Source organism: Eretmochelys imbricata, chromosome 2 (genome assembly GCF_965152235.1).
Source record: "Eretmochelys imbricata isolate rEreImb1 chromosome 2, rEreImb1.hap1, whole genome shotgun sequence".
Taxonomy (NCBI): domain Eukaryota; kingdom Metazoa; phylum Chordata; order Testudines; family Cheloniidae; genus Eretmochelys; species Eretmochelys imbricata.
Genome location: NC_135573.1, coordinates 176504240 through 176522990, shown reverse-complemented (window position 1 = coordinate 176522990; position 18751 = coordinate 176504240). Strand labels below are relative to the sequence as shown.

Here is an 18751-nt window from a genome sequence, read left to right as displayed (position 1 = left end):
AACACAAACATTGTATCTTACTTCCAACTTTAAGATGCCTTTTAAACTAATGACAGGTTTCAGAGTAACAGCCGTGTTAGTCTGTATTCGCAAAAAGAAAAGGAGTACTTGTGGCACCTTAGAGACTAACCAATTTATTTGAGCATAAGCTTTTGTGAGCTACAGCTCACTTCATCGGTGTAGCTCACGAAAGCTTATGCTCAAATAAATTGGTTAGTCTCTAAGGTGCCACAAGTACTGCTTTTCTTTTTTTAAACTAATGGACTCCCAACGGTTTGTTGCATGCAGTCAGACAGTGCTGCTATATTTTATATTGGTGCTCCCCAATATAATAATATTAAAAATAATACCACCTAGCTCTTACGTGGCGCTTTTCATCAGTAGATCTCATGATGGAAATGGGCACTTTAAAAAGGAAACAGGAGATGTGTTATATGCTTTTTTCTCCCAAGTACAATTCAAAGATGGCCCTAGCTGCCACCCACCAGTAAGATGAATGAAAATGATAAACCCTAGCCTACAGAGATGTTCTCTTTCTTCGCACTGCTTTGAGTAATGCACACGTTATCAAAGAGAAGGCTTTATTCCCACATCCATGCAACTGTAAAATATCCAGCATGAATAATGCAAATGACTTACAATGGCCACCATGTTGTCCCATAAGGCCCTCTGTATTCACCCCACTTTCTTCAAATAGAGGGCATGACTTATTGACTTAACTCTTTCACAGCAATATACCTGGCATTTCAAAGTTGTGCGCTAGATTACAAGTTGGACAGACAACTAGCAGCATGGCAGACAAAACAGACTCTTTTCCCATCTTCGTAGGAAGTGGTGTATATTGGAAGGTAGCAATAGCATAAGAAGCTCTAAAAAAAACTCAGCAGGGGAGTGAGGCTGGAAAGAGGAAGAATCCTTGTCTCTGTATTTTCTCCCTTTTATTCAGTACCTTACTGCAAGAACTGAGAATAAGATATCATGATTTTCATGTGCTGCCTGACAACACATATTCCACCCAGTGGCAGAAGAACACAAAGATGGGCCCCAGTGCAGGTTTTTATTGTGGAATTTCTCCCTGAAATTTGAATTATACACCTCAAACATGGCGATTCAACTGTTCAGAACTTCATAACATTTCATTCTCAAAATGTTAAACTGTTTCACATAAGCTACAAGACTATAAAACACTAAAGTTTTCTACTCACATATTTGATCCCCCATAAGAGTCCAGCAGGAGAGTGGAGGTATCAGAGCTAAGATTCCAGACTCTCCAGCCATATATGAACAACTGGGGACCCCCCACCAGCAACTGGGAGGAGGGGTGTTGAGCCAAGACCCCCCCAAAAACACACACACACACATACCCACAGCTCATGGGAAAGAGGTGGAGGGGGTGCAATCCGCAGGCCTGGAGGTGAAGTGTGGGGATTGGGGAGGCTGGGGGTTTGGTGAGGAAGGAGTTGGGAGATCTGGGAAGGAACCAGAGGGCAGAAGGGTGTAGGGGTTCAGTGTGAGACTGGAGGAATGATATAAGGACAGCGGACTCTGGGGGAAGGGGCAGAAATCTGAAGGCCCCAAAAACAAACAGCCCAGACAGACAGCCCATGAGGGGCAGAGGGTAAAGTGGGGGGCTGGGGGAAGTGGTTGGGGACAGAAGGGGTTGGGGATGTGCGGCTGGCATGAGAAAACTGGAATTGCACAGCTGTGGGGAAGGGTAAATAGGAGAGGAGCTGGAGGGGGCACACAGGAAGTATGGGAGATGTGGTGTTATCAGGCTGTGGGGTGGGGATACATCAAGGGGTGGTGCTTATGAGAGAACATGACACCAATCACTCTCTCCTGGCTTCTATCCCACGGGGCTGGCTGGGCTCAGCTTCCCGCTCAGGGCGTCACCACCTCCAGGGTTGCTGTGGCACTTGGGTTTGCCCCAGCCCCTCTGAGGGTGGGCAGGCTGGACCAAATCTGTGGAATTGGTGTTGCATGGGGTCATTCCCCCCACCCCCAAGTGCATGGGGTCACAGTACCACTCAAATTTGGCAAAGTAGTTAGTGAGGCAGCATAGGAAGAAGGGGTATCAATTAGCTAGTAGATCTCAGTGGAACAACTCAAAAATGGCAACCTCTGTAGAGCCATGAAGTTGACATCCTAACTAGCTGAGACTCCTGCCTCAGAACAATTCTCTCCAACTGTTTCTGAAGACCACTTATTAGACAAGATGACCTGGCTGGGCTCAAGGTCGCCTTTACATAAGATGCTGTCATCAGGAGGGTTTGGCTGCTCTTTATGATTTAGAAAAGGGTGGGACGGAAGCAGAAAGGATGAGAGGGATCTTGGGGAACAGAGAGTAGCAGCTCTTTTGCTGCCCTTGAGAAATCACTCAGACTGCTGAACAATACAGTTAATGGTGAAGTCCAAAAGAATTGGGATACACAAAACTGCTGACACTGAATGAGAATCTGGAATGGATTTCCTGAATCTTAATTAGCATGTGGCAAGTTTAACAAATCCAGTAAACCAGCCTCTCATTGCTTTCTCTTGTTGCAGGGGGATCAAGGCAAGGCAAGGCTACTGAGATTTTTCCTGTTGTCCTTTCAAAACAACACTCCCACAAATCATCTGGTTCATCTCATCTGGCCCTACCAGGGGCCAAGACAAAATGTTTGCATGGTTGAAAGACCTCACACCAAACTCATACTTTTTCATTATGGTGCTTTTGTTCTCAAGAACTCTCTCACTGAAGACCGTGTGTAGCATGTGTTGATGCAGAAGCCCTTCACTCACCTGACTAAAAAGAAAATCACTTAATTACTAGAGTTGTCCTCCACCTCCCCTTTCACTCCCCTATTCTTCCTGCTTGCTTAGTGTCTGCCATGTCTTCTCTTAGTCTGAGCTCCTAAAGATTACTGTGATTTTTCCTAAGGTTTGTCCTCTCTCTGTTGTAATTCCACACCATGTAATATACTGTGTGTGTTTTTAAAGTATTCCCGTTGGTAATAATCCACAAGGCACTAATGTAGTGGTCCCCAAACCACTGGGGTGTGCCCCCCTAGGGGGTGCAGAGGAATGTTCAGGGGGCCATGCGGCAGGGCACTGGCCAGCCTCAGCGGAGGATGGGAGGAGTGCCACCCAGCCACGGTCTGCCCCCAGCACAGCTCCAGCTCAGCTCTGCCCTCATTCCCTCTCCACCCCCAGGAAAGCTCTGCCTCTAGGCCCACCTCCTCCCTCGTCTCCAGTTCAGCCCCCAGCCCAAGCTCCCCTGCTGAGCCAACCGTGCTGTAATGGAGGAGGGTTGGTGTGGACAGATTCCATTACTGGTTGAGGGGGGGAAGGAGACGGGACAGGAAAAGTTTGGGCACCACTGCACTGACTAAAAGTCCTGCTTGAGGTAATAACAACAGTACTTTGCACTTACATGGCACGTACAAAGCACTGTACAAATATTGACCACATCTAGCTGCATAACCCTAGTGTAGCTAGGTCAGGAGCAACAGGGAACTTTTTTAAAAAAAAATCTCAAGAATATACTCCGGGGCAAGATTGTGGCTGGTCCTATGGGGTTGTGCAAGAGAGGAGAGAGTGCAAAGAACTCTCACTCTGCTCAGTGGACAACCACAATCCCAGGTCCAGGTTCTCCCTTACCTAAGGACCTAATACCAGCTATATCACTGTACACCCTACTGTAGACTGGCAGTGATGGGGCCATCGCTTAGTCTTTCAGCCAGCAGACTGACGGCAGCATGTAGAGGAGCTCACAGTCATTCAGAGATATAATCAAGGCCACTGTTGCATGTACTTTCCCAGTGCCCTCTAAGACAATCTGGCTGTCTCAGATAGAATGGCTCTGTGAGCTCTCTCTGGGGCAGAGTCCCTCTCGTCCCCAGTGACTCAGGCTGTGACTTAACCTTTTATATCTATGTTGATACTGTGTTCTTCATTGCATCATGATTCAGGAAGAAACGAGGCACCCAATGTCACCTTGAGAATAGAAACCAAGGCAAGAATAGAATCTGATCTGATAGGGATGAAGAAGTATGGATACCGCTCATGCAACAGGCCTCAATGAAGTTTTAGTAAATGTTAACTGACCCATTCCCCCTATCAAATGGGGAATGCCTTTAACAGCTGGTTAGAGTACTTGGAAACTGAAGGTATTTTAGTGGATCCTGAATATTCAGCAAAAACTGGTGTGTTCAAATGCTGATATCACAGATTACCTGCATACAGTATACACGCTGTGTTTTGGGTTCCCTATAGACCAGTGCTGGGCAACCTGTGGCCCATCATGGTAATTCGCTGGCGGGCCCCGAGACAGTGTTTACATTGACAGTTTATAGGCACAGCTGCCTACAGCTCCCAGTGGCCGCGGTTCGCCGTTCCCGGCAGGAAGCAGCACAGGCCACTATGACGTGCAGCGGCCACTGGGAGCTTTGGGAGGCCATGCCCACGGACGGTCAATGTAAACACTGTCTCGCGGCCCACCAGCGGATTACCTAGATGGGCTGCAGGTTGCCCACCACTGTTATAGACCATGTGTGATGGGATTACACTGTACACACACATACACACACAGGCAATTGGTGTCTTTTAGCAGAATGCTGTGCAACAAGCTAACTGAGGAAAAATCTAATGAAAAAGATGGACACATTTTTTATAAGCGTGCTCTAAAATGGTTTTTAAAATTCCTGTGCATGGGGCGTGTTGGATTACTCCATGCTAACATTACTAATGGTACTGGGTATAATTCCATGTAAAATGACTCACTGCTGCCTGGTGTATAAGAAATGTGTTGTTGCTATTTTATGACTGTTTAAAACAGGAAAAAAGGGACAGGACGGTTGGAAAATGAAAAGGATCGCTAAATCTGAGCCAGTTTTTCCAGCTCTGAGAGTGTTAAACACCTACAGCCAAAGAGCTACGGTACCTGTTCTCCAAAGTTGAATAAGTAGCTAAACACAGATTATACAGACAATAAAATATAAAATAAAAATCTCACATGTGAACAAAGAAGGCTCCTGTTGCTATAGACCCTACAGAGCGGTTGGGTCAGCCAACACTTGCATGCATCAAGGGAAAAGTTAAAAAATATGACTTAAATCTGCAGAGCATTTTAATCTTTTCACAGATTTAATCACTTTTAATTCTAAAATTTATCAATTGTGGCAGACCTAAAAGTACTGGTGTAAAAAAGTCTCCTAAAAGTAGTTATTTCTGAGAGCTAGAAATCCAAAACTACTCAAAAGTGACAAGTGATTTTGGATGCCTTGATTTTTAGGTGTCCAACTTGAGACACCTTGAATCGACCAGATTTTCAGAGGTCAGGTGCTCAGCACTTTTGCAAAATCAAGGTCCTTTAAGGTGTCTCAAGTTGGGTATCAACACTGGCCACCAAAAAATCACTAGTTAATGAAAAAATCTTGGCAATAACAAATAGCAGTCACATAAATATGAATAAAGCATACATCTCTTTCTTCCAAGTGCATGTAAAGAAGAGAAAATATGTAACATTCGATGCAGTGTTATTCCTATTTTGGTTGTAGAATTCGTATTTAATATCATTTTTCTAAAATTCTGTGAGAGAGTGAAAAGAAAAAAGAAAAGAAAAGAAAAGAAAAGAAAAGAAAAGAAAAGAAAAGAAAAGAAAAGAAAAGAAAAGGGTGAATGTCTGTACTGTAAAACGAAGGGGAAACTATGTAGTTTGTCTTTTGTCTATTGTCCTTTGTTGGTGGTGGTGGTGGAAGAGTTAGAAAACTCTGTAGTAACTCTACTTTAACTTGCAATGATATTTCAAATCTAATGACAAAAAAATCTCAGTGACGTTTATTTTTCAATATTATGTGCTTCTTTCTTTCTTTCTTTCTTTCTTTCTTCCCCCCCCCCCCCTCCAAAGTTTCAAACACCCTGCACTGGAGGTAAAACAGGGCAATGAACTACATTACAATTACATGAGCACATCAAGTTTTAAGGAACTGACTTCAAGAAGAAGAAAAACAGACATTATAATCAAAACCAAACTTTGTGGCTACTTTGTGGCTGTCCTATTAACAAGGTTATCCAGTTTCTAGACACAGCTGTGGATTTCACCACAAAACAGCTGTGACTCAAAGTCAGGAAAATTCTTTGCTTTTTTATATATGTTGTTTATGTACATATAGATAGACAGATACATATACTTATAGTCGGACCGCAATTTGACAAAGATCATGGGGGACACCCAAAACCTTCATAAAACAGACAGCTGGTTGACTCCTCCAAGGTCAGCCATCTCAGCAGGACTTATTTACATAAAAGCTTGCAGTACAGCCATAAGTCTGTGCATATATATGTTCTGCTGAGCTTGTCAGTTGTGGGGAAGGTGGCTGCTTCTCTAAGTTCTACTCCTGTAGAATGCCTAAATTTGTACTGCACATCTTCCATCCAGCAGTTTTAGTGATTTAAAAAATAATAAATTGCATTGCATTATGATTAGCAATATTATACCCTGGATGGGTGTGGAGCCGATAAAGCTACATATTTTGTCACACTATCCTCTACTGTTGCATAAAGACCCGAGGGCAACGAAACTGAGGTAGGCAGGATTCAGTGACCCAACAAAGTACAGCTGCCAGCATCTTGGGTGAAACCCTGGCTCCATTAGAGTCAACAGAAACTTTGCCATTAACTTCAGTGGAGCCCAGATTTCCCCCTTCATTTTGAATCTGGGTGTCATCTTTTTACACATTGTTAAGGGATCTTGATACAATTGCAACTGAATACTCTTCCTGTTTTAGGAATGAACTGAGGCAATGGTTCAGAAAAGCATCCCTCTGACAGCACTGAAGCACATGCTTTAGTGCTGTTGTGAACAGGGATGGACTTAAGCATGTGCTTCAGTGCTTTCCTGAATCAGTGACCTAGTCATTCCGAAGATGCATCTACAGGCTGTACAAATGGCTTAGCTAAATCATAATAATTTAAAACTGGTGAGCAATGTTTTTAACTTCTCAAATGCCTGTTTATGCTTCTTTTCCTAAAGCCAGGGAATGCCCTGGAGTTCCTTTTAGGTTTTATTGACCACAGGCTGATTTGGAATTAACCTTACCGAATAGTTTTTCATCCGCATAGATCTCTCTAGATTGGGCAATCCAACTATGACTTTTATTTATCTGAATCAACAATTAAACCATCTTCGTTCAACTTGTGTCTAATACAGACAACTTTTATAAGGTTTTTTTTTCTTTTTCTTTTTAAAGTTCAGCGCAGATGTTTCTTTCTCTCAGCAAAACCTCCTAAGGATTTCAATGCGTTCTTCAAGGTCTCTAGCCCAAATTAAATGATCAGCCATTACATTGTTCTGCTGGGTGTTGGGTAAAACGTTGTTGAATCTGGTATGCATAATAGTTGCCCTTCATTCAGGATAAATGTAAAGGTATGTCTACACTATGGAGACTATCATGGTATAGCTACATCCTCATTGACATAGCTCCACTGAGGTCAAGGGAACTACACTGATTTACATAAGAGGATACTCTGACGCTTCATAATTTGTTTCTCTTAATGCGGTATTCTTGTTCCAGGAATTCTAGAGAAAGTGCAACTAGGCTTTGTAAGACACCAGAAAATTTTTCTAGTATTTTGTCTTAGTTCTCTACCTGTAGTTCAGTGACATTTATAGCAAACACCTTTTAAACTAAAGTCATGGCTAAGCAGGTTTTTAGTCCTAAAACAGGTGGCATACGTGTATTAAATATACAGGAAATCTTATTTGATACTAAATACATGTTTTAATAGTTATTTATCCTTAACACTCATATTTTGTGTTCTGAATATGAAACAAGCTTTGTATTAGATTCCTTAGCTACACTATTATATATTTTTCTTGGAAAAACATTATATTATGCGCTACTACCTAGTTTCAAGGCTATAACTCTGCCAATAACATTTGCCAAATTAGCCAATCTGAAGTGATTTGCTCTGCAGAGACTATAACTACAAAGGGATCTGATATGTATGTATGAACACACATGCGTGCACAAACACACTCACTTTATATCCTTCTTTTCCCACCCTTAGTATGCTGCTTGATTTAGAGGCAGAGACCATGTTGTTTGTGTGTGTGTAAAACATCTACCACCTTCCACTCAAAACATGGATAATCCCCAAAACAATCTAACTGAATCTTATTATTCTGTAAAATATAGATTTCATAAGAAGAGACTACAGATAGAAATCCACTTTAGGATTAGACTCCTTAGGATTAGACTCAACTTCCAACATTACATTAAGATTTGATTTCTGTTCCTATTGTAATTCTCCACTGCCATTTATAATTGTGCTAAGGGGGTATAAAATGCAGCTAGACTGATCAGGTAGTGCTTTACACCCACTTTGCTCAGGTTACATGGTACAAAGCAGTGGAGAAGAAGGCCCCTCATGTTTAAGTGTGTAATGTACACGTACTCCCAACAGGGTGTTTTTCACTGGAATTGTCTCAGGTCTGAAGTTGGCTTAATGGAGTTTCTTGGGTGAAAGTGAATGTCGAAATGGACCCACTGTCCACAAAGTATTTCTCTGCATATTGAGGGAGTTTAAATCCATAAATGAATACTACAAGTGGCTGTTATGGTCTTATTTAAAATAGCACAAAAATACACATGGACCTATGAGACATCTGTTTCTTTTCTGAGCTTCTAGATCTTGAAAATGACTATACTGATTTAAACTAAACCTTTTATTTACAATTACACACTACTAGCCAGAGACCTTACACTGTGTGAAAAAATTCAGCCCAAAGTGAGTTTTTATGTCTGACTTGTAAAGATCTAAAAATAAAGATGAATAATAATATGGCAAAACACCTTTAAAGCTTGTCGAGTAAACAAAGTCTCTTACGTGGTGTGTGAGTGTGTCTTTCTACCTATGCAAACAGTAAGATCTGTGCAACCTCCTGCGTTAAGTGATTCCTGTAAAGTATCCCCAAACATACTGTGTTCCACTTGCTCATTTCCAAACATATTCTAGAATTCTGTCCTGCCTTTTACCAGCTCCAGTAAGCAACATATTTTTGTCAGATGTGATGATGCACAAAGAATGAGACGTAGAATATAGATAATATTATAATGCCATCAATAGTAGGGCCTTCTCTGGAATTGTGTGTGAAGTACTGGTCACCCCATTTCCAAACGGATATTGTAGAACCACAGGGGTTTCAGAGAAATCCACCAAGAACGATCAAGGGCCTGGGAAAACTCTCATAAAAGAGATTGAAAATAATCTTTACTTTAGAAAAGAGACAAATAAGAGGAAGTGAGATAAGAGTATATAAAATAATTACATAGAGAAGGTAGACTGGGAACCTCTGTTCTCGGTGTCTCATAACACAGGAGCAAAGAGATATTCAGTAAAATTTTAAGGCTGAAAACTGACAGGAGGAAACACTTTTTTCACTCACTACATAAATAGCCTGTGGATCTCACCACTGCAGGATGTTGTTGAGGCCAAGAACTTAATAGGATTCAAAGAGAGATTGGATGTTTATGTGGATAACATGAATATCCAGTGTTATAATATTTAATGCTAAAATAATTTTAAAAGGGATATAATATCTCATGCTTCATGATGTTCACCCACCTGTAACTGTGAGGGATTTGGGAACTTCACTGAGGACAGATTATCTTCTGAGATGGCGTCACTTTCAGTCCACTTTACTCTCATTTGCATCATCTCTCTCTCGGTCTCCCCTTTCCAGTTGATTTGTGCCCCTCTTTATGTGTGTAGAGGGAAACTGATCTTCAGCATCCAGGTCTTTCCCCATGTGCCGGCCGAAGGAAAACTAATATGTGATCCTATGAGTTTAATCAATTTCCTATAGCAGTTGTTTCTCTCTCTCTATATATATATATACACACACATATATAATTCTAGTCAGTTTCCCTCTTCTAGTACTTTACACAAGGAGCTTAAATGCAAAGGGAAAATTATTCGGAATCTATTCAGTTGCGCCTTGTAGAAGCACAAGCCCTACCCTCCACTGCTAAAGCTCATGCTCCCTCCTCCCCCCAACCCCTTCTCCTACTACTCAAACTTATGCTACAGTTCAGCTTGCCTTTCCCCCACTACTTAAATCTTCTCCAAGGATGTTCAGCTTCACTTCAGCCTAGCAGCAAAGTGATATTAACCAGATCATGCAAACTCTGGCTATAATTAACCAGATCTTGTTAATTTCACTTTTCTGCTCCAATCACATATACAACTGAGAGGCAGAGGAGCAGATCCTGGGAAAAAGGAGCTGCTGTGTTTTCTCAGCTCTTTGCAATCCTTGGAAAAGATCCCAGAGGACTCCTGAACAAACACAAAAATCAATTTTAAGGTGGGTTATGTGGCCAAATTCTGCCCTCAGTTAAACTTGCTAGATGCAGAGTAACTCCATCATAGTCAGTGGAGCTACTCCTGATTGAAGCAAGTGCAACTGAGAGCAGGGTTTGGCCCAGATGCTGAAGAATGACTTGGCAAAAATGGTACCACAAGAATGGCCATACTTGATCAGACCAATGGTCCCTCTAGCCCAGTATCCTTTCTTCTGACAGTGGCCGGTACCAGATGCTTCAGAGGGAGTGAACACAACAGGGCAATTTTTTGAGTGATCCATCCCCTGGAACACAGACCTAGCTTCTAGCAGAGGTTTAGCGTCACCCAGAATATGGCGTTGCATACCTGACCATCTTGACTAATAACCACTGATGGACCTATCCTCCATGAACTTATCTAATTCTTTTTTTAACTTTTGGCCTTCACAACATCCCTTGGCAATGAGTTAAACAGGCCTAAACTGCCTATGAATTTTATTTGATGACCCTTAAGGATGCTATGGGCTCTGTGCTAACAGTGATTTCTGGATGCCAAAAAAGCAATGTTCTAACCTCTTAGGTTTATTAAATACCCCATAACCTTTTGCAAAAGAGTAGAGTTGGCGACATTAATGCCATGGGAAGTGACTACCACCTCCAAGCCCATCCTACTAGGACACACTGCCTCTCAGCAAGAAGTGTTACAGCAGTTCAACATCTAATCATTGTTCAAGTAGTAGATACTACATATAAGTGCATCCCGACAAACGATTTATATATAGTAGGGGTACTGCATTGCACGACTGAGGAAGGTAACCAAATGAGTAAATGCCAAATAAAGGATTACCCTATTTGGATGTTGTTTCATTTGGCTCCTTTGTGCCAAATGCAGAATGCATACTTCTTCCCAGCTGCAATGTAAAACAGGTGTTTTCAAATTTACGAAGTAGCAGTTCTAGCTAGTGAGCTAACGGAGAATCTCCATTAGCTGTCAACAATAGCAATAGTAACATCTTCTTTCAAATTTGCAGCTAGGAGACAGGACAGATTATTTCATTGCCAGCTGACAATGACAAGCCAAGCCATAACCTATGCTTATTGTGCTAAAATATTATTTCTTTTTCATATTGCAGTAGCATCTAGTATCCCCATAATACGGACTTCACTGGGCTAGGCACTGCACAAACACAGACCAAAAAGATGAGGCTTGTTTCACTGTTATTTCACCCCCAACCTCCCATTCCCCTTTCCCCCCCAGTTTGTTTCATCTACGAGTTGTAACCCACAATGTAAGCGCTTCAGGGCAGCATGTGTACTTTTAAATGTTTGCGCAGTGTCGAGCGCAATGGGGCCTGGTTCTGCATTGGAACCCTGAGGCGCCATCTTAATTCACATCATACATGAATGCGCGGACGCACATACACCCCCCCCAATGTCAAAAGAATGTTAAGGCTGCAAAGTCAAGCACTCAAAAGTTAGGAAATGACAGAATTAAGGCTGTCTATGTAACTTTCATTCAGCCCCTTATATGTAGGCATTGTATTACAGTCATTAATAACATGAACACGTACTGTTTTTTCCACAGGACCCCTACCTCATTCAACACACAGGGTGGATAGTGCTCAGTTAATGACCAGTTAGTCAATATTTTGTTCAGAGTGTGATCCCAAACTTTATTTAGTGCACCTTGTTCACTGGACACAGAATTATTAATTTCCTCATCATTTTTTTCTATGGTGCTCATCACTATAGTATCTGAGTTGTTCACAAATGTTAATTAAATTATGTTCACAACCTCCCCACCCCCCAACCCCATGAGATGAGGGGGTGATATTATCTTCCTTTCATATGTGTAAAATGGAGGCAGAGAGATTAAGGTCAAAACTGTCCACTGATTTTGTGTGCCCAATTTCAAACACTTGTGCCTGATATTTCAGAGTACTTAGCATTATCAAGCAGTTTCTATGTTTGAAGCACAGCTCCCACTGAGTTCTGCTGAAGCTGACAGTCACTCAGCACTTCTGGAAACCAGGCCCCAGGGTCTCAAGTCAGGCACCCGGAAAATGAGGACCACACAGTTAACAGCCACCTGTGAAAAGTCTGCTTTAAGTGAGCTGCCCAGCATCACACAGGAGCTCTGTGGCATAGACACAGATAGAATCCAACTATCCAGAGCAGAATTAAACTGCCTTAACCATGAAGCCATCATTTCTATTCCTGCAGTCCCTTGCCTCATTCACTGCACACCTTCCAGCTTCTGTAACAAATCAGGCAGGGGCCGTTCAGACAACAGTCTCCTTCACTTCACAACCCTGACTCATCCTCTGAATAGGTCTATCCTGTGCACTGAATGAGGCAGGGGTCCTGTGGAAAAAACAGCATGTGATCCTGTAATTAAAGACTTGTATCGTAAACACAAAGGGAGGCTTAATTCTGGCATTTGCTAATTTTGAGTGTTTTATTTTGCAACCTTAATGTTCTATTAATGTTGATTTTTTAAATGTAATTTCTTAGGTATTTTAAAGCGCAAACTACTTTTTTGTCCCAATGTGCTCCCTTCAACACTGCCCCCCACCTCCAAGTCTGGCTCTTCTCCTCTTGCATTCAAGTCAGGCTTCTTCCTTCTCCAAGATGCCTGGGAACCTGCAGAGTGAATACTGAGAGCAATGGAGAGACAAGGTTCTTGCTACAAGTGATGCCCAGCACCACAGCAGTCCACAGAAGCATTTACAGGGGAAATACCTGATAAACCTCTATGTCCCTAGGCTGCATCATACTCAATACAGATGGAACCTCTGCAGAATTAAGCAGCTAAACTCGAACAAGTCTCCGCTGAGCATATATGGACTGAGAGTTTTAAAGGGCTTATAACTTGGCTAAATTTGGTCAGATTGTCTCAGGAACAGCAAAAGGCACATCCCTGGCATGGGAGCAACCACCCAGGCAAATTTCAAGTACTTGTTCTAAAGCATGGAGGTGCTAGACCTGCTCAGCTCTTAGAAATGGCTGGATTTTTGCTGACACTTTTTCAGAAAAATGTAGCCTGATGCAGACAACCAGCATGAAAAGTTTGGCAAAGTTATAAGCAACTGACAACAGGGTCTTATCATGAGAACCTTTGGCCAACCCTCACTAAAGGTGGCACCACCACCTTTGCTTATAGTAATAACGTGTCTTCAACCCTGAACTACAAAACCCTTATTGCAACTCTGAACTACAACTACAGGACTCCTGAACTACTGCAATCCTGAACTACGAAATGTACTTAATACAACACACTGTGACTACAGATAATCTATTCAACACAAATTGGACACATGTTGCTATTGTGACAAAGTTCCTGCTCTACCTTGGTGGGTCTTGCGCTTATTGGCGGATTTGCTTGCCTTGGAGCTTCATGGCAGCCCTCAGCTTGGTCGTTTTTCTGAATTCACAGCCCAGGTCAACTCCTCCTGTGTCTGACCAGGAGTTGGGGAGGATTTGGGGGGAACCCGGGCCTGCCCTCTACTCTGGTTTCCAGCCCAGGGCCCTGTGGAATGGAGCTGTCTAGAGTGCCTCCTGGAACAGCCGTGCGACAGCTACAACTCCCTGGGCTACTTCTCCATGGCCTCCTCCCAACACCTTCTTTAGCCTCATCATAGGACCTTCCTCCTGGTGTCTGATAATGCTTGTACACCTCAGTCCTCCAACAGTCCGCATTCTCACTCTCAACTCCTACTGCTGCTTGCTCCCAGCTCCTCACACGCACACCACAAACTGAAATGAGCTCCTTTTTAAAACCCAGGTGCCCTGATTAGCCTGCCTTAATTGATTCTAGCAGCTTCTTGATTGGCTGCAGGTGGTCTAATCAGCCTGTCTTAATTGTCTCCAGAAGGTTCCTGATTGTTCTGGAACCTTCCCTGTTACCTTACCCAGGGAAAAGGGACCTACTTAGCCTGGGGCTAATATATCTGCCTTCTATTACTCTCCTGTAGCCATCTGGCCCGACCCTGTCACACTATGTATTTAGGTTTAACAATTTTGTAGACACATTCACATGGGAAAAGGTAAGGGGTGTTATCTATTGTTTAAAACATGGTTTTGAAAGTGCTAAACACACAGTTAAGATGCAATGTCAGAAAAAGTTCTTGAAATGTGCTGGGTAACCCTTTAAAGGATCTCAAGATCTGTTCCCTCTCTTCTTCCTCAATTCCAGTGGAAAGGCTGTAACAATATGTTTTCCACTTCTGACATTGAACATTTATAGTCTTATCAAAAAAGAAAGAATGATTAAATGGTGCAAAATTTTCCATTACACATGCTGAGAAAATATGAATACAACATTCTGAAAACTTTAAAAGTGCATAGGCTCAATCTTGCAAACATTATTCTCTTCAGTAATGCTAACTCACATGAATAGACCTATTGGGCCTAATCCTTAGGACTTTACTCAGTTTTTGATCAGCACTTATTCAAATTCCTCAGCTGCCTTGAAAAAAACTACTCATATGAATAAGCATTTGTGCGAGTGCCTCTTGTGTTTGCGATCCTATATGTCAAAAACAGCTTGACCAAATATTTTCAAACTTGCGGAGAAGTTTACCCCAAGGAAGAGACTAACTATGCCAAGTTTCTCCATAGAATTTCTTCCCCAAAGTTATATGCAATGAAGAAGGAGGTTCATAAGAACCTAAGAATGGCCTCACTGGGTCAGACCAATGGGTCATCTAGCCCAAAATCCTGTCTTCTGACAATGGCCAATGCCAGGTGCTTCAGAGGGAATGAACATTACAGGGAAGTTACTGGGTGATTCATTCCCTGTTGTCCAGTCCCACCTTCTGGTTCATACTGGAAGTGTCATTCCCTCCTAACAGTGGGAATAGTATGCCTCTACAGTACATATATTTAACAGATGTGGCCAAAAATCACTGCCAGCTACTGATAAAAGTCATATTTCACAGCTACAGTACTTGGAAATTGGAACTATGCTTAGATGGATTGCAGAGCTGTATTTCAGAATTATGACATCATACCTGTAAAACACTATATAGCTATTCAAGTACAGAAGAGCTTTGAAATATGACTATTTAAAAAGAGGTGTTAAAAACAACAGCACTTTTGCTTATACTAAGTATTTACAGTAGTGTCACTTTAAATGTCTGCCAGAGCCATGTTTTCTAAACACCACTTGCACTCCCCATCTTCTCCAGCAACGTAAAGCCCCATCGCCAGTTTTTGAAGTTTTAAGTGTGTCTTTCTTGTTGGAAAAGCAGGTTTGCACGTTGCCAAAAACTGACCTTTTAACTCTCAAGAAATTGCTATGGGGACTTGCTCTTTTCTCCAGCTGCAAATTGAAGGTGGAGGCTGCTTTTAAGCAAGGAATCAGAACAAGTCTTTGTTCGAGTGCCATAAATGCAAAATCAGTATTTTCTGAGACTTTTGAGATTTTTTTGGAATGCTGCAGGAACTTTTTCTGTTAAAATGTAGTAATGTCACAAACACTTTAAGGTCTCTGCATTTGTTTCTTCTTTGTTCTGTCTTCCCCCTTCATTACTGACACCTTTTTTTAGTTCCTTGATCTCCTTTTATTTTGTTCCGCTTTTGCTCTCTTGTTTTTCTCCTTCTGTCCCGTTTGCTTCCTTGTCCCCCTTCATCCTCCCCTGCAAATTCTCTCCACCTCTCCACTCTACTCTTCTTCTCTCAATCCCGTGGTTCCACCATTCTTCTCTTGCTGATTTGTTGCATGTGCAAATGAAGCAGCAAAGTGGAATTCACAAGTTCTATAGTGAATAGCTCCTCTACTTTGTCCCATGGGCAAATAGTGAAGGAAAATGTCCCAGGGAATAGAACGGAGGTTCCTTGTCATGCCTGGATAGAGACATTGTCTGCCATACTCTTGCATGTGTGTTGGGAGCTGCTTACCTTATTTTAAGGTATGGTGTCCTTTTATCTGAAAACGGGCTACTAACCATAAGAAATATTTCTTAGGTGAAAAGGAAGATGCAAGTTATCTAGCCTTAGAGAGCCTTACTTTTACATACACACAGTAGGAAAGCTATCAGACAAATATCTAGAGCAGGGGTGGCCAACCTGTGGCTCCGGAGCCACATGCGGCTCTTCAGAAGTTAATATGCAGCTCCTTGCATAGGCACCGACCCTGGGGCTGGAGCTACAGGTGCCAACTTTCTAATGTGCCGGGGGGTGCTCACTGCTGAACCCCTGGCTCTGCCACAGGCCATGCCCCTACTCCACCCCTTCCCATCCCCTCCGCTGAGCCTGCCGTGCCCTCACTCCTCCCCCCCCCACCCCCCGAGCCTCCTGCACGCCACGGAACAGCTGATCGGGAGGTGCGGGGAGGGAGGGAGAGGCACTGATCGGCAGGGAGAGTGGGAGGCGCTGGGAGCAGGGTGGGGGAGCTGATGGGGGGCTGCTGATGTATTCCTGTGGCTCTTTGGTAATGTACATTGGTAAATTCTGGCTCCTTCTCAGGCTCAGGTTGGCCACCCCTGATCTAGAGGGTTTAATGATAGTATCAGAAAGCACTTGAGCTTCACATTTTTGAACACAGTACCACTGGGACACTTTGCTGTCTGTTGTGTTTATGGGCAGGATTTTCAAAATCATTTAAATGACTTAGTTGCACAAGTGCCAATCCCATCCTATGTCTTTATATCTGAATATTAACCTCTGTGTGTGTATATTTATACACCATTATTGCCCTTTATATTGAAAGTTACCTCTAGTGGATAATAAAATGGCTCAAAGTTCTCTATTAGTTACTTTTCCAAGCAAGAAAGAAATATTTGGCGCTATAAATTTTGCTCCAGTCAAAAAGACAGATGGTACAGACACACAGAAATATATATACATATAAAGAGAAACACACGTGTGTATATCTGCATCCATGCAGATTTATGGTGTAAGATCGATAATACAGCATTATACACAAAAAATGCTGTAACAAAAAATTAATCAATACTTTGCAGAGTTTTTACCTTATTGCACTTGCAGATAAGTGGCCATAGGAACCACTAGCTGAAGAACTGCTACGAGAATTATTGAGAATTGTGACCAAGGAGTTTGGAGATGTCCGTATCATGGTCTGAAGGTCAAAGCTATGATCAGACAGGGGCGATATGGACAGCGTACGCTTTCGGCTTGGTCTAGTTGACAGCCTTGGACTCGGAAACCTGGCACCTGTTATGTAAACAAAAATAATTATCTACCAAAGTACTCTACCCCATTTATTTATGACTCCTGGCGATGGGTATAAAGAGTCACAACATGCTGTGACAAGCCCACTCTTTCCACTTGTGATCTACTGGCTACAATTGAGGAAAATTAGGAAGAAAAATTTATCTTCCTATGGCTTACCTCAGGGGAGCTCTGTTTATTAATGTGCAAGCAAAATGATAAATTGCTAAACAAAAGGGAAAGACTTTTATATGTTATCCCTCTCATTTCTGGTGATTTATGAATCTGATGGCTGCTTAGACATTCACATCATTAATTCAAGCCCAAGCGATGAGACAGTGGCTCACATCGGCGCTCCCTGAAACCCCTGCTACTTCAATGCAAAGAGCCAAAAATAAACTTCTAAAATACAAAATAAAGATTAAGATGCAGCTTTCCCTTTGCTGATCAGAATTCCTCCTGGCCAATGCTAGCTGCAAAAATAAAACAGATGAATAAAATAATGCCATAAAACAAAATGCTCTATCAACAGAAGTCATCAATTCGACAGTCACAGCATTAGGCTTTTATTTCAATTTTTTCAAGTAACTAAGAAGATTTGTGGGGGTGGATGAATCCATTTTTTCAAAACTATAGTTTAAGCTTTTCAGAGCAGTGCAGGGGATTCGATCCCACATCTTCCATTAAAATGAACAGAACATGTATGGCTAAATTCTCTGTGCGGCTTTGAAAACTTCCACTATTGGGCCGGTACTCCTCCTGACCTGTAACCACAATTCTATCGTGCTAATGGGAGATATATCACTTTCAACTTCATCCTAATATTGATTTATGTAATCCTCGATTTCACTGTAAGCAAAGTTCTAGAGCCAATTATTTGTATTAAAAATAATACCACCTGCACTTCTTATTTCAGTCAAATAAACTGGTAATATTGGAGCATGCCATGTAATTTTGATGTCCAGGGCCACAAACTCTTGGTTCAATTCCTATTTTTCTAACTGGATGGCTTGCAGCTCTGTGTAACTTCTCAACAATTAAAGAGTAGGTTACAGGTTTCTGTGATCTTTTCTTTATACTTCCCACTACTTGGTGCTCTAAACCTCAATTCAGCAAGGTACTTAAGCATGTGTGTAACTTTAAGTACGTGAGTAGTCCATTGACTCCAACAGGACTATCCATGTGCTTAAAGTTAAGCAAATACTCAAATACATAGCTGATTTAGGGCCTTCGTTAGTGTTTATAGACAGCTGATG

General features: G+C 42.1%; 1 protein-coding gene across 1 annotated transcript in view; it reads right to left on the bottom strand.

The window, feature by feature from the left end:
* GLI3 (GLI family zinc finger 3) overlaps positions 1–18751 on the bottom strand; it is a 223866-nt gene that overhangs the window by 47025 nt on the left and 158090 nt on the right. The window contains exon 6 of the mRNA XM_077809222.1: positions 17297–17498. Within this exon, the coding sequence (XP_077665348.1) occupies positions 17297–17498 (202 nt within the window). The remainder of the gene's footprint in view (positions 1–17296; positions 17499–18751) is intronic.